The sequence below is a fragment of the Lactuca saligna genome, chromosome 1 (genome assembly GCF_052625555.1).
Source record: "Lactuca saligna cultivar CGN05327 chromosome 1, ASM5262555v1, whole genome shotgun sequence".
NCBI lineage: Eukaryota > Viridiplantae > Streptophyta > Magnoliopsida > Asterales > Asteraceae > Lactuca > Lactuca saligna.
Window position 1 is genome coordinate 109,620,684 of NC_136417.1, and position 16,897 is coordinate 109,637,580.

Genomic DNA, 16,897 nt, shown 5'->3' on the forward strand with positions numbered 1-16,897 from the left:
CCAAAGTTTTACTGATGTATATCATGTATGGAAATTTTTGTGTCTCATTGATTGTATATCTTTGAATCATGTCATCGCATGATATGAAAAGCTTAACACATGATTCTCATATGCCTTTGTTGTTCCTTGTTTCTCTTTGCTTCTGCCATATTGAAGTATATATATAACATAACGTTATATTGTATCTATTATTGAACTCACTAAGCATCACCGCTTAACCTATCAATATTTAACAATTGCAGGTGATAAGTAACCAGTATGATCTTATACTGTTGAAAGATTTAGAATAGTTTGTAATAGTACTTTTGTACTACAGTTTATGTTTGTATAAATTACAATATCCTGGGTAGTTATGTAATATATAACACTTTGTAATAGTCGGTTTGTATCCCGTAGTTTGTAATTTCTTTATCAATGTAATATATTGCTTTTATGAATATGCAAGTAGCATGTTTTGGAGTAATAATATTGTGAAGTATGAAAGTTTGGGTCTTTCAAAAATACGAAAGTTGGGGTCGTTCACATATTCTTACAGACTAAAAGTCTTATACATTTTAATATAGTTATAAATATTCTAAAAGAATATCAACAAAAATGAATGACATTCTTAAAAAATAACAACATTATGCTAAAATACTCTCGTTGTCCATGTTTTCTTCTCGAATTCTTGAATTCTGAAAGAATATTGCTGTTTTTAGATGTTGAATCCTGAAATTCTGAAAGAATATTGTTGTTTTTCTTCATTATTTGAGAATGAAGTATCATATATCTTTTTTTTCATAAGTTACCTCATCATTTCTGCATCATCCTAACATACATTAAATTCCAACAGAATATCTGAATCATGAATATTTGAAAGAAACACATGTTCATGCTTACATCACCACCAAAAATACACACCAACTTTTAGTTTTTGTTTTCTTCTTATTATCTACAAAACTCATAAGTTTTTAGTTTTTTTTATATAATTTTACTCAATTCAAATGGTTTAGAAAAACAAAACAATTAAAGCCAGTATATGCAAAACAAGATTCTAACATAAAATTGACTTTTATATTCAGAATCACTACAATAAAACATAGAAGAACAAGTATAAAAACAATTCCAAACCAATTACTGAATTAGACTTTTATAATCAAAGTATCTATTCAAAAGTCAAAGAGAAGAATTGATATTTCTCACTATCTGATTCTTTAAGAATGGGATAAACAATTAATGTATAAAAATTCCACTGCTTTAGAAATGATCGTGTGTCTCTACGGATTTAGATTGGGGAATTAATATTTCAAAAGTATATATTCAAAAGTCAAAGAGAAGAATTGATATTTCTCACCTCCTACTATTGTAATTCATACAGTTATCAATCATTAGTCTTAGTTGTCATTCTGTCTTCTCTCAGGCATAAACAGTATGTGTTATTTATATCCATTGTTTTAATAAAACCAAAACACAAATACAAATTAGAGTAGTATATGTCATCGTATATGCAATAACTAAGAACCAAAGATAGAAAATATAGATTAAAAAGAATCACATAAACATTAAATCAAACCTGTGGTCTTGTTGTTCAATAGTTGTCTTATGGTTCAGTATTGTCGGCTCAAAAACTCAAAATCAGATATGAAAAGAAAGACATAATCTTATTCTGACGACTTTAATTGAACATCTTTCAGGCATTCTATTTCAATCAATCTATTTTTGCCACCATCTGTAAGCATGGAGGCATCAGGTGGATGGAAGGCGACGAACATGAAGATGAGGAAGAAGAGTAGTCGAATAGAGGATCTAGAAGTTGCTGTCATGATGGGGGATAAAAGGCCGACGGTGGTGCTCGGATGTATGAATCGATTTCTGGTGGAAATTAAGGTACAGAGGTATCAATGATTTGAGGAAGCCGTCGATGGTTAGGGATGTTGGCTTTGTAGGGTTAAACTAATTAAGGAGAGATTAATTGACTTAATTTTTACCATAATTAGATATAGTAAGTTTACCATTATACATTTTTTTAATTTATTTAATGATTTATTATTCATGAATTTTCATTGGTGCATTTAGGCACACACTATTTGCTAGAAATATTTGAACCTAACTTTTTCTCTCTCTCTCTCTCTCTCTCTCTATATATATATATATATATATATATATATATATATATATATATATATATATATATATATATATAATTAGGACCACTTTTGAAATTTTGTCTAAAAAATATATATATTAGACTAAAACAGCAATCTTTTAACAACCACAAGGACTATTTCTGTATTTTCTCTAGAAAATTTAACATCATTTTTGTAGAAGAAGAATTCAAAGAGGAAATATCGTGAAAGCCTCCTCTCAAGTCTCAATAGTTAAGGCAAAAGGAAAACCACACATTCTGTCTCAATTCCTTGCCGTCTCCCTTCCTTCCTCGTTGACTTGCCGTTTACCGGGGGGACTTTGCGCCGTTCACTCTGTAGTTTTCATTCGTCATCCGCTATTCTCACTGCTTCAGGTCTCGTTGTTATTCTGTAGCTAGGCAGGTAAATGTGAAAGCCCTTTCAGTTAGTTTCACATGTTAGACAGTTTTATCTTTTATTAACCATAAATCGCATATCTAATCATGTGTTTGTTCATAACATGGGATTGAAATTTCAATTAATTCTGTTACTTTTTTCAGTTTTGTATTTCAGTTAGGGTAGTGCAGAGTGCAACATGTACTTTCTTAATCCATCTACATCTTCCAACTCACAAAGACGATTCTCTACATATGATTCTTTTTGAACCTGAAGTCCTGAACAGTAACCTAAACGTGTTGAACTTGCCGACTTGTTGAAGCCAGATATTAAGAAGTATCGGTTGTTGGGAGTGCTTTCAGGTGTTATATTTCATGAATAACAAATTAGGATTATATGCCGTTTATTTACAAATTGATAATGGATTTCTTTGTAAATCTAAGGATTAATATATAAAAGACCTTATACTTTGGGTTATTCGGATTAAACCTTTACTTTATTTTTTTCCTTTAAAAAGACCTTTCATTTTCCATATTTTCCGAATAATCTTCTGCTTAGTTTAAGGGTTAATTTTTCCATTTTTTTCTTAAAAGAACTTGCATTTTTCTGGAACCCAGATTAAACCTTAACTTTATCGTGTCAAATGGGAAGGTTGTTTCCGAAAAGAAGGAAAACTCTGAGGGTTTTTCTGTAAAAATTGTCTAAAACCGGAAGATTGCTTACCAGTAAACCTGCTAAAAAGGCCAAATCGGAAAAAATGGAAAAAAAAGGTCATTTTTAGGAAAAAAATAATGTTGAGGTTTAATCTGGAAAAAACCAAAATTATAGGGTCTTTGATGATATTAACCTTATATTTGACACCTATAATGTCGGGCAAAGCCTAGGTCACTTGTCAGTTGAGTCACCTTTGTAACATAATTAGCCCTCTTTGACATGCTCATTGTTGCAGCCCGAAGGGAAAACTTGGCCTAGCTGAACACTCATTGTTCTAGTTCTGCTTTTAGTTTTCATGCATGGAGCAGAGATTATATCTACTTTTAAATGCAATAACTCTTGGACGCTTTCTCAACTGCGATAACTCTTGGATTATATCCATCCCTTTGATAGTATTTTCATGTGGATGTTGTGATTAAAAGTAAGGTTTGGTTAACTTGAAGTCATGTTCGAGGGGCATTACAAAGCAAAGTCGTCACATTGTTACTTGCATGTAGATAAATCAAACTTCTATCATTTGGATAGATAAATCAAATTTAACAAGATTGTTCTTGCCAATATAGGGGGATCTACAAACAACCATTTCAAGAAACTTATATATTCTTGCGTTTGGATCTTTTAATTGTTTGTTCTTATCTAGTGAAATTTGGAAATTGCCAATACGTTTTTGCAATTCCCTTCCTAGGATGTAATAGTGCATCTTGTAGTTGTTTCTAGAATGGTATTTGGTGTTGATTTGTTTGAGGATTGTTTAACTTAACTTTAGATGGAAATTATTTAGACAATATTAGGGATGTCTGTGGTGGATTAATCAGATTAAAGTATTACTGTCAGGTGCATATGTATTGTTTTTTAGTCGCTTACAAAATTTATTTTAATGATTATAAGGTATTATTGTTGAGGTTATATTCTTTGATGAGATTTAAGTTACATAAGGTATTAAAATTTTTTATTTTTTGTACAGACATAATTGAGGAAATCCTGGGATACAAAAGCTTCAGAATACAAGCTTCAAACCAACGGTCATAGATCATAATGGTTGTTCTCTCTGAACTTTGTGAAGGATCTTCATCTTCTTCATCAACTCAAGCTCATAGATATGACGTATTTTTAAGTTTCAGAGGTGTTGACACTCGTCATGGTTTCACTAATCACCTTTACAATGCACTCATGCATGCCAATATTAGTACCTTCTTTGATGATGAAGAGATTGAAACAGGGGAAGATTTGAAACCAGAATTGGAATATGCCATTAAATCATCTAGGGCTTCTGTTATCGTGTTGTCCAAAAATTATGCTACTTCCACATGGTGTCTTGATGAACTGGTGTTGATCCTTGAGCAACGTATGAAATCCAATCATATTGTCATCCCCATCTTTTATCATGTTGAGCCCACCAATGTCAGGAAGCAACAAAGTAGCTTCGGAGATGCAATGGCTAAGCATAAACAGAAGATGGAGGTAGAGACAAATTCAACTAAAAGAAATCAATGGGTTCAAAAGATAGAGCTTTGGAATAAAGCGCTTAGAGAAGTTGCTGACTTAAAAGGGAAGGATGCAAACGGCAGGTAACCACTTTCTTAACCATATTTCCATACTCCTTTAATATTTTTTAATTAGCATATTAAAATTCAATATCATCTTTTCCGTATGCATTTCAATACGTCACTTCGTATACATCATACGCATATTTTTTGATGCATTAAAACTGGACAAAGATATGCTTTAAATTGAATCTAGTTTTTGCAATTATGTGATATCACAAATTAATTTGTATAGGCTGGTTAAACCATCCTGGTAATTTTAACACATTTGCTATGCATTTATTATTTTATCACAAATTAGTTCATGTAGGTAAATCATTTTAATGATTTTATATGCTTTCAATTAATAAACCAACTATTGAACAGTTGTAACGCATGTAATATTTTTGTATATCTTTCTACCTTGAAATTATATCATCTTTTATTATCATATTTTAATGCTTTTACTTGTAAGTATTAAAGGTTAACTTATAACTGTTCACTGACATTTTCTCCAGATTTATGCAAAACCACATTGGGATTTAATTACTATGGTTTTTGTAGTAACACAATGAACTTTGGTGGTCCATCATTAGTGCCTCTGGTTTTATTATAGAATATAATTATCACCTTGCACATTAGATGATTACATGACCTTGCACATTAGATTATTATATGGTTAAAAAAGTGCAAATATGATAATAATTAGAGTAAATTACACGAATGGTCCCTATGGTTTAGGGTAATTTGCATGCTTGATCCCTAACTTATTTTTTTAACGCGGAAAGTCCCTATTGTTTGTTTTTGTTATGCGTTTGGTCCCTGTCTTACCTAAAAAGACTATTATTTAAATAGGGAAAAATGGTGGGGTAAGTAAGGTAAGGTAATGGGTGGGGTTGGGGGGTGTGCTTATTTAAATAAAATAAAAAATCAAGGGCAAAATAGTCTTTTTAGGTAAGACAGGGACCAAACGCGTAACAAAAACAAACATTAGGGACCTTCCGAGTTGAAAAAATAAGTTAGGGACCAAACACGCAAATTACCCTAAACCATAGGGACCATTTGTGTAATTTACTCTAATAATTATGATCTAAAAAATTTAATTATTTAATGGCTTAATATTATATAATTTTGATTTGGATCATTGGAAAAATTAAATATCCACTATGACATGTTTATTGTTTTGATTATCTTTGTTGTTCTTACTAAAATCAAATTCCAGGCAAGAGGTGGAGTTAATTGATGAAATTGTGAAGGACATCTTCCGTAGATTATGTGTATCGTCCAGGTTTCCACTACCACAACTTATTGGGATGGAAAACTCCATTGAACTTGTCACTTCGTGGTTGAAAGATGCAACATCCCATACGACAGATATACTCACTATTTTGGGTATGGGTGGGATCGGGAAGACGTCTTTAGCGAAATATGTCTATGTGCTACATTCTCATGAATTTGACAACAGCAGCTTCATTGCAGATATCAATAGGCGATGTTATACAAAATATAATGGGACGATTGATGTACAAAAACAACTCTACAATGACATCTCCAAACCAAGTTCAGTTCAAGTTCATGATGTTTCTGTATACACCTCAATGATTGAGAATGCATTAGCCCGTAAAAAGGTGTTTCTAGTTCTTGATGATATTGGTAGTATCGATCAGCTAGATGCGTTACTTGGAAGCAAAGGTTTTCACCCAGGAAGCAAAATTCTAATAACAACAAAGGATGCATGGTTGACACAGAGTAGTTTACCATTCAAAACGAACATTAAACCCAACTATACAGAGCACAAGCTTAGAGGCTTATCTACTATTGAAGCACGAAAACTTTTGTGTTTTCATGCATTCATGTGCAACAATCCCAAGGCAGGTTATGAAGAGGTGTCAGAAAAACTTGTGAAGTATTGTGACGGACATCCAATGGCTCTTAAAGTTTTGGGTAGGTCTCTACATAATCGAGATGTAACTTATTGGGAGGGGTACATAGACACGCTAAAGAAAGAAAATAATTCCCCTATAAATAATGTCTTGAGAATGAGCTTTGACTCTTTGTCATCAGAAAATGACAAGGACTTGTTTAAGCATATTTCTTGTTTTTTTGTTGGAATGGATAAAAATGATACTCTAACAATATTAGAGGCGTGCGATATAGAAACAAAAACTGGGATCACGAATCTTATCGACAAATGCCTTCTTAATATCGGATGGTATAATGAATTGAGGATGCATCAGTTGGTTCAAGAGATGGGAAGATTTGTGGTACGTGAAGAATCACTTAGCTGTCCATGGGAACGAAGTCGATTATGGGGTCATGAGTCATTTAGAGTGTTAAATCAAGAAATGGTAAGGGACCTATGTGTACTTGGTTAAAGGAGTTTATATTTCTACATACATGTCTTAACATTTTAAAATATTTTTTCATCCCCTTTCTTCTTAGGGTACGAAAAATGTTCTAGGCCTCACCCTTGACATGAAAATTCTTGAGAACAAGAGGATACGTGGATCACTTGAGTTGAAAACGGATGCATTAAGTATGATGGATAGGCTAATGCTACTACAACTTAATTATGTGCAGACCAATGGCTCCTACGAGAAATTTCCAAAAGAATTAAGATGGTTGTGTATGCATGGGTTCCCTTGGAAGTCTATACCCTCAGACTTACCAATGGAGAATGTAGTTGCTCTTGACATGTCACATAGCAATATTGAATCATTTGGGATTTTTTATAGCTATCCACAACGACTTCATAAGCGACTCAAGGTAACTTATCATCACTCTTTTATGTTGAGTTGGTAAAATTCACTACTATTCTAATTTATCTCAATTTCAGAAATTGATTGGATCATGCTCGGATGATAAAAGGTTGCTTGGATCGTTGAAGATTCTTAATTTAAGTTTCTGTGAACAACTTCGCAGGCTTGGTGGCTTTGATCACCTCCCTAAACTAGAGAAATTAATACTTAATTGTTGCACCAGTTTGCTTGAGGTTTGTGAATCAATTGAGGAATGTGTTGAACTTGTCCATGCTGATCTAAGCTACTGCAACAAGCTTGGTAAACTTCCAAGAATCATAGGCATGTTAAAAAAGGTTAATACATTGTTGCTAGAGGGATGTGCTCTTGGTGAATCTCGAATCAAGGTTAACAATATTGGCATAAACTCAATAACATCTTCCTCTACCATTGTGGGGGCTATGCCAAGTTATTCAAAGTTCTTTGCAATTTCATTACCAAGATACTTAGTAAGCCTGTCACTTGAGAATAATAATTTGTCCACTGAATCTTTTCCGGTGGACTTTAGTTGCCTAACCATGTTAAAGGAGTTACATCTAGATGAAAATCCTATTGTTTCCCTGCCCTTTTGTGTGAGAAGCCTTCCTAGGCTTCAGATACTTGGCATGTCAAATTGTAATATGCTGACAACAATAGAGAATCCTCCACCTACATTAAAGTATTTAAGTCTATATTTTGGCTCTAGTTGTAATCGTTTGCTACGAAAAGTTGTATTTGATCCACAAATGTCCCCACTCATGTTCATATTCGGCTCCGAGATGTTTTCAACTTCGTCGTTTGAATTTGAAGGCATTGTCAAAATCCAACCAGTGGCAGATGTTGAGGAAAAGGTATTACATTGTTTGGGCTGGACTAACCTAGACTTCCTTATTGGAATGTGCGTGGGAGCTTATCTTGATGATAGAAGAGAGGAATCTGAAATCCAGGTTCGCTGTAGTTAACTATATGCGTTTGTGTGAATATGTATGTACGTATAATTAATGAAGGTGGTTGTATTTTGCAGATGTATTATGAATTTGGAATATTCAGCACAATTTATTGGAGTAAAGAGATGCCGAATTGGATTACAGATAGAAGCATGGGGTCATCGATATCATTTACCATCCCATCATCTCCAAACAATCTCACAGGATTAAATTGCTGCTGTATGGTGACATCTCCATTTACCGAGGATGTTCATCTTGAGGTGCCATTGATGAAAATTACTAATATAACAAAGAATCTCACCTGGATATACCAACATTATGTTGGCAGTGTACTTGATGTCGGTGGAAAGAGTTTGATGTTGTTAAGCCATTGGATGTTTGGGATGAATGAGATGGAATGTGGTGATCACGTTACTATTACTGTTATCATTAGGGAGAATCCAGATGTTATTGGTAATGCAGTTGCTAAGGAGTGTGGGGTGAGTTTTGTTTATGATAATGAAAGTAAGGATGAAGAAGAAGATGCATTGGGTTATTACAAGTCATGGAATCACATCATTGGTGGAGATCTCACTGCATTTCAAACAACAACAGGAGAATACATCTTAAGCAAATGGCGAATTCTAGCTCCATACATGGATCTAGGTATGTGTGGAGATGGAACCCTCTTTAAAGGTAGGTATCGTTTTTATGTATTACGGTTTATCTAGAGCTGATAGTAAATAAAAGGATAAAGTTTTGATGATAAATAATTCTTGTTTTGATTTTTTGCAATCAGTTACAAATCTTTAATCTATTCTTTTTCAATAGATGAGCAAGTGCACTTTAGAGCTCTCTCTCAAAGGAAGTCTAACATACTGGAGGATGGCCCTTAAGGTACTTTTTCCCTTCGTATCAAAATAAGAACTAACAAATTAAATGTGACAAGCTTATTTCGAATATGTTTTCACATGAATAAATATGTTGCCAGGTGGCAGTGAAGGCTACGCTTTGTGACTCCAAAGACGTTACCCTTTGTGTTGGTATAATAATTTACTTCCTTGAAAATAAATTAATAAATGAACAAGTAACATATTGTAAATTCTGCATGTTGTAATAGGAATCACCTACTGAGCAAAATTCTTGGGTGCATGATAACGAGGATATCCAACTTCCATTAGAGGCCTCTTGAATTTATTTAAAGGATATTCATCTACTTACAAACATACACCTATATAAATCTTTTGACATAAAATCTTGACATTCACTTGTTCTGCAAAAAGAATGTTAGAATTTTTATTCAATCTCTCCTGCATCTCCCTGTAAATGAATTAAGCTAACAATAAATTTAAGGCTAATTACTAAAAAAGAGAAGAAAGAATACGGTTGTAATAAGAAATAAGTTGGAAGTAAAATATTGTAATGAGAAATGAAACTACAATGCTATAATAATTTTTGTTTTTTGGAATTTAAGTGGTCTAACTATGAATTGAATAACATGTATACAAGTGTTTTGTAGTTCCAAATCAGTAACTTACTTCAAGATGTTTTGTTTTGGGTTTATAAAACCTTCTTCATCTCCACCTGATCTTGGTTGTTTGCACTACTACCTCCTCCATATGTAATTTCCTAACATAAGAACAAAGTCAATTATTAGTTACATAGTTTGAAAGTCTTATGGTATAGGTAACTCAAATTCTTAATTACTTATATGCCCCTACTCTTGGTTTACTTGTTTTTTTTATGAGTATTGACTTATTGTGACTCAAACTCCAGACTAGAAACAAGCAACAGACTAAAAAATTAATATGACAAAAAAAAAAACTAAGTTTGTGGTTAAGATTTTTTGATATTCCATGGTTAATTATGTGAAAGAAACCCCATTCTTTGCGGGCTAAAGAGGATGAAGGAATTATATATAGATTTTGATATATCAAAAACAGGAAGTTCTATTGAAGTAACCCAGGCATGATTAAAACTTGAAAGATGAATAGCGAAAGCTGTTTTAAAGAAAGGGTTAGATTGCACTAAGATTATAAATTAGTTTTTAGGAAACAAACTTTATATTTTATATTACTAACCATGAGCAATTTTAATATTCAATTATTCAAAAGTACCTATTCTTCAGTTAGAATGCTATGCCTCTAATTATAAAACAAAGTCAATGAAGATTTTGTTTTATTGGATTTCATGAATAAAACAAAGCCAGTGAAGATGATTATGGGAACGGGAAAGCAAAAACATGTATAATCAAGGTGTGAATTAGCATTTTGAGCAATCACTTCTTTCATAAACAACCAAATGTAAATAAAACTTTGCAAAACAAATGTTGACATAAAAAAAAATCAAAGAATACTACAATTGGTGAAAGTATTTTTTTTTCAATTTTCACAAGTAAATTGGTTGTTTAAAACTAAGGATCGAATTGCTGATTACTATATAACCATAGATAACGAAAGCTAACAGTATAAACAATAATAAATCAAAACCCTAGTAAATTAAGATCACAGGAAACTACAAGAACCAGGATATTGAATTGATATCATTGATCTAGAATTGATATCATTGATCTAGAATAACTGCTTTAATCATAAAATTTTACATCGATTATCAAAATTCCGAAGAAATTGAACTTAAACAACACTCGTGTAATCAGGTCTGTTACATGGAAGACATTCGCATCAACACAACAATTAATCAACGAATTAATCAACTACACCCAAAAAGCCGATCGTACCTGTAAACAATGTGAAAAAAGGGGGGAGGTGGAAGCGGTCGGAGGCCGGAGGAGGAGGCTGCGTCAGTGTCGTCGACCGGAGACCAGAGGCGAAGCTGTGTCGGAAGAAGCGGTGTGGAGTCAAAGTCTTTGTGTTGTTGATGAGTCATGTTGCGTTCGACTTGTGAAAAGTAACCACGTATCAACAGAAAAGGGAACGCGGTCAAAATCGGAACATTCGATTCAATTTTGACTTTTGGGTCAAAAGAATGAATAAGAATTGTAATTTTTTTTATGAACACGTTACTTCAAAATAATTGTTTTTTCATATTATTTTCTATAATTGTTTTCTTGTGTGTTTTGTAATTCATGTAGGTTGTTGCTTTTAACAAGCCAGTTAGGAATTGAAGAGCTTGGAAGAATTTCTCAAGTTTGACTGGGAATATAACCAGGTTACAACATTCTAATTATTTTTTTCTTTCAAGAACTTTGGATTATTGGAGTATTAATTAATCTCTTGTCCCCTCAACCACTAGTGTCTTACAAATACCGTAAGAATTACCTCTATGCAGATGTCCAAATCAGTATTGCACGGTTGACGTCGCAATGGGTATGCAATCTATTAATGAAGCGTATTAGAAAATGGATAGCTCTGTACTTGATTTCAAATTGAGCCGTATTAGATCTAGGTTTTAACTATATTAGATTTCAAGCTAATAACATTCGTAAATCCCCATATTCTATTCCCATTCTTACCGTATTAGCCGTATTATATGCCCGTATTAGATTAACATTAGCTAGTTATAATACGGATTTGTATTACAACCGCATTATATGTGGTGTACTACATTAGCTATTTTCCAGTATTGCATGCACATATGTGATTGCATGAGAGTTGGTGTTGAAGGTTAACACTCCCTTTCAACACCCAACACCTGCTTTAATCATCCCCATATGAGTGAATAAGTCCACAATTTTCTTGCTTGGCAGTCCTTTACTAAATTAGTCTGCAACTTGGTATGAGGTGTCACAACTAGCATTCTAGCTAGGAAATTTTGTACTCTTGTAAACATTACCTACTGTAAACTCATAACCCTAGTTCATGATTATGCTTGAAGTTCTTCCTATCGAAACAAAATTCAAACCTAGATTCACCAAGTAAAGTTGAAAACCCTAAAAATCTCAGTTTAAGCCCAATATGAACTAGAGTTTTCTTATTGGGCCTAATGGGCCAATAAGCCTCCAATTTGACTACGTTGGGCTTAGAACCTTCAAATGGGCCATAATTGGACCCACTCTCATGAGACTTAACCTTTTGGGCCTTATAAGCCTAAAATGGGCTAGTTTATCTTTAATGGACCTTTTTGGGCGATAACAAATCCAATTAGCTTTAATGGACTCAAATCCATTCCTTATTGCTAAATTGGGCCGTGAACACCCCTAGAAGCCCAATGGGCCGAAAAATAGTTATTTAGCCTCATAATTTGGAGCAAGACTTAGAATGGGCCTAAGATGATTTCTTTCCTCTTCCTTAGCCCATTTCGGCCCATCAACAAAAAAATGAAAAATGAATTGGATAGAAGAGAGTTGACTAGGAGATGCCACCTCAATAAAATCCATCATATATCCATGCAGTAATTCCCATACATCCATGCAAGTCACCTCACATCTCTCTTTCTCCCTCTCTTTTTCTTCCTCTCGGCCGAGGCTACCCACACACACACATCACCATTGTAAATTACTTCAAACTCTCTCTAAAACACCTTCATCCTTCCTCTAAATTTTCGAGGACCATAAGGGCTTCAAGAAAAATCTCATTCAAAATTCACTTCTAACTACATACTAGTGGTAAGATCTTGCAAACATGCTTTCCTTCTACACTTAATCACTCATCTTACAACCTTAAATTCTTGATCACACTCCATAAAACTCTTCAAATTCGAGATCTCTTCAAGGAGCTTGCTAAGACCAAATTTTCTTCATTTCTTTCTTCAAAACCGTGAGCAACAACCCCAAGGTGACTTCATACCCCTCTATTTTCGGTTTTTATATGATTTATGGGGGAGAATGCAAGTAAAGTGTGTTGATCTATGTGTATTTGTATGTTATGTGTGATTTCATGTGTTTATGTGGTGAATATATGCTAAAAAGGAAGAATATTCGAGATCTATAGTAAAAGAAGGATAAATATGGGTTCTAGAATATACTACACTCAACAAGTTAAGAAAACTACCATATAAGGTTCATAATAAACATGTTACAACATAAAACTCATTATTGGGCTATTTTTGTCAATTAAACAAAAGTTGGGAAAAAGGTTGTCATTTACGGTTTTTACAAGGTCCAAGAGGTCAAAACAGTTAAAATAGAAGTATTTATGAACATTATGCTTTTCCAAGGACTAAAAATGAAAAATGTAGCCTATTGGGCTAAAATTTTGGGCTTTTCGGCCCATAGGCCCAAATTTGCGATAGATATGGTTTTTAAGGGGCTGAAATGGTAAATTTCCTAAAACAGTGGGTAGAAAAGTAAATAAATCCATTTCAGGGGTTAAAAATGTTTTATTATCAAAGAAAAAGGACTAAAAATTTAAAGTTTTTGGATTTTGGGTCAACTTTGTAAAAATTGCGAAAAGTTTGGATTATAAGCGCAAACCTTTTGCTAAAGGGGCTGAAACTGCCAAAATTAAATTTTGGGCTGAAAACATGATTTTAATTAAGTATTTGGGCAAAAAATGTCAAGAAAAATAGTTCAAGGACTTAATATGTCATTTCTCACAAAGAGGGACTAAAATTGTCATTTATATCAAAAAAGGGGCTAAATCGGTCAACCAATATTTCTGGGTCAATTATGTTAACATTAAAATAATTGAGTCAATATATACAAGATTTTTTATAACCTATGAATTTAAGTGGAAACATATAATATATATATATATATATATATATATATATATATATATATATATATATATATATATATATATATATATGAATTTAAGTGCATTCTAACACACAATAAATGTAAAAAACAAAATAACCTATATATATATATATATATATATATATATATATATATATATATATATATATATATATATATTCTTTATAAATCTGTATATCGTTATAAAACGATTGGCGAATATTACGACATTCCGATTAAACAAACCTTACGACACTAATACTATACAAAACAATAAATATTTTATTGGTTGGGCTTGTATAAATACAAATTTTGCTTATTGGGCTTTCGAGACCTATTAGCATGACTATCGAGACCAACCTTAATAATACATGCTTATTGGGCTTCCAGTGGCCCAATGACAAAACTAATGGACTCTCAGTGGCATTAAATGGTATTGGGCCTTAGTGGCCCATTAACACTGCTAGTATGGTCCAAATCAATTACGTAACTAATGGACCCTCTATGGCTTTAAATGGTATTGGGCCTTAGTGGCCCATTAACATTGCTAGTATGGTCCAAATAAATTATATGCTAAATGGGCCAACATGCCCATCGCATATTCGACAGTTTGTATTAGCATACATGATTAGTGGGCCATAGATGTCCCTTTTTGTGTTTTTTAGACATTCTTCATATTCACAAAAAACATTAAACAAGTATGATCGAATTTATTCATATTCATAATCTATCAGTTGGATCTAGTGAGAATTATCGTTTAGCACCAACGAGTGTTCGGGCTTAGTCTGTAGTTATAATCAGAGCCTCTTGGAGGGAGAGCGAGAGTTTGTGTATAGATCTATACAGGGGTGACTCCCCTACACCTAAGATATTCGCTACAGTTAGACTCGGCCAGTCTAGGGTGACAAAATCTTGATCAGAATCCCGCATTTTTACGAATGCTAAGACAGGCGAAATAGTCATCATCATGTATGGTTATAACGACTCACATCGAGATCCGTTACTCATTTCATCTTCGAGAAGGCAAATTTAATTATAGTATACATACAAGTGATCATTCAATAATACTAATTAACATGCTAGCTTTAAGTGGAAAACATCGGGTTTTCCGGGGGTATCAATAATATTCATTTCAAACATAAACTCATTATACAAAGAACAAATATGAAGGTTATTTGTTTTACAAGTTTTAAATCGCACAATACTTACATTTATGGGATCATCACAATATTTTTCTTATTCATATAGTCTTTCGACAGAAAATATCGGATTTTCTGGGTTTTACAAACGGCATAAACTATTTTACATCAAACCTACTTATGAACTCACCAACATTATATATGTTGACCGTTTTCAAAATAACTTGCAATCTCAGGTAATCGTTAGATCAAGGAAGCATCCAGTATATTCAAAATAACTTGCAATCTTAGGTAATCGTTAGATCAAGGAAGCATCCAGTATATGTGGAAAGTTTCTTTTGTATATGCCAAACATCAAACATTCTATGTTTTGGAATCATGTAATGTAAACAATGTACTGATGTAAACACTGCCCAATTGTACTATGTAATGTTTGGTGATGAATGTGTTATGTTTCATGTATATCCATTGTGATGATATTTCAATTGTTAGTCACACCAGCCCCCGGACGTTTCCATCGTCTGGTTCGGGGGTGTGACATGAGGTCTGTATGTATTGTAGGTCAATCTCTCCTTCCAAGACCTTGCCACGAATGAAATGGTAATGAACTTCCACATGTTTGGTCCTGACATGGAAAGTAGGGTTCCTTGTCAGTTGAATCGACGAAAAGTTGTCACAAAAGAGTGGAATGTTGTAATCTACATTTTGATTGAGATCTTTGGCTATACACATTCTTGAGCTGCCATGGCGGCTGCTCGATATTCTGCCTCGGCTAGGGAAAGAGAAATTGTTGGCTGTCTCTTACTACACCATGATATTGCACTAGATCCCAACAAAAACACATATACGGTGTGTATTTACATCTCCTGTATAATCAACATTGCAATACCCAAATAAGTTGCACTTTGACTTCCTTTTAAACTCAAGTCCATAATTAAGTGTAGTCTTCACATACCTTAGAAATCTCCGAATTGTAGCCAAATGGGATCCTTTTGGACTTTGCATGAACCAGCTCAGCACACCCACCACAAACGCCAAATCAAGTCGGGTTAGTGTTAGATAGATGAGGTTACCAACTATTTTCATATACATAGTTAGGTCTTCTAGTTCTCTACTACCATTAATAAATAGCTTCACATTCGTATCAACTCCCTGCGGGCTTACAGTTGAGCATTCCAAACCTGTTCAGCAGATCCATAGAGTATTTGTGTTGGCATATAATGATATATATATATATATATATATATATATATATATATATATATATATATATATATATATATATATATATATATCCGTATACTTCACTTTTATCACTATTTTTTTTTTGAGCTTGTCCATAGCTTTCATATGGAAACGTGTGCACTGGTTCTCTTACACTTGGGCAACCACTTCAAGGGAGTCACATGTGCGATGATCAGATCATCAACATACGCAGAAAAATTGCTACACTTTTTCCCGTTGTTGTTACGAAAAGGCTAGCATCATCAGCCATCATGATGAAACCATTATGCTTCAAGAATTCTGAAATCTTCTCATACCATGCCATGGGCGGTTGTTTAAGCCTGTAGGGAGATTTCTTTAGCTTACACACGTAGTTGGGGTGTGCTTTACCTTCAAATCCCAAAGGTTGTACCATATTTATAATGTGATCTAAATCGCCATACACGAAGGCCTTA

General features: G+C 33.4%; 1 protein-coding gene and 1 long non-coding RNA gene across 7 annotated transcripts; one reads left to right on the forward strand and one right to left on the reverse strand.

Annotated features, from left to right (window-relative positions):
• The first annotated feature begins 2,316 nt into the window (after positions 1 to 2,316).
• Positions 2,317 to 11,666, forward strand: LOC145043438 (disease resistance protein RUN1-like). Of its 6 annotated transcripts, XR_013681028.1 has the most exons (10): positions 2,317 to 2,528; positions 2,666 to 4,783; positions 5,961 to 7,086; positions 7,181 to 7,504; positions 7,575 to 8,462; positions 8,540 to 9,137; positions 9,273 to 9,338; positions 9,433 to 9,484; positions 11,098 to 11,439; positions 11,533 to 11,666. XR_013681028.1 is itself a non-coding variant. In XM_078992110.1 (9 exons), the coding sequence occupies exons 2-8, from the start codon at positions 4,251 to 4,253 to the stop codon at positions 9,335 to 9,337; spliced, it is 3,438 nt and encodes a 1,145-aa protein (XP_078848236.1). In that variant the 5' UTR covers positions 2,317 to 2,528; positions 2,666 to 4,250; the 3' UTR covers position 9,338; positions 9,433 to 9,621. The 6 variants fall into 6 exon arrangements, 4 of the variants coding, with proteins under 4 accessions (XP_078848236.1, XP_078848224.1, XP_078848216.1 ...); XR_013681027.1 differs by lacking the exons at positions 11,098 to 11,439; positions 11,533 to 11,666 and adding an exon at positions 9,562 to 9,621; XM_078992110.1 differs by lacking the exons at positions 11,098 to 11,439; positions 11,533 to 11,666 and having other exon boundaries at positions 2,666 to 4,338; positions 4,435 to 4,783; positions 9,433 to 9,621.
• LOC145043455 (uncharacterized) lies at positions 9,535 to 11,331 on the reverse strand. The gene is made up of 3 exons (XR_013681037.1): positions 11,179 to 11,331; positions 9,980 to 10,070; positions 9,535 to 9,761 (listed from the first exon to the last, which is right to left on the reverse strand). It is a non-coding gene; the product is annotated as an uncharacterized LOC145043455 (long non-coding RNA).
• Positions 11,667 to 16,897: the final 5,231 nt, after the last annotated feature.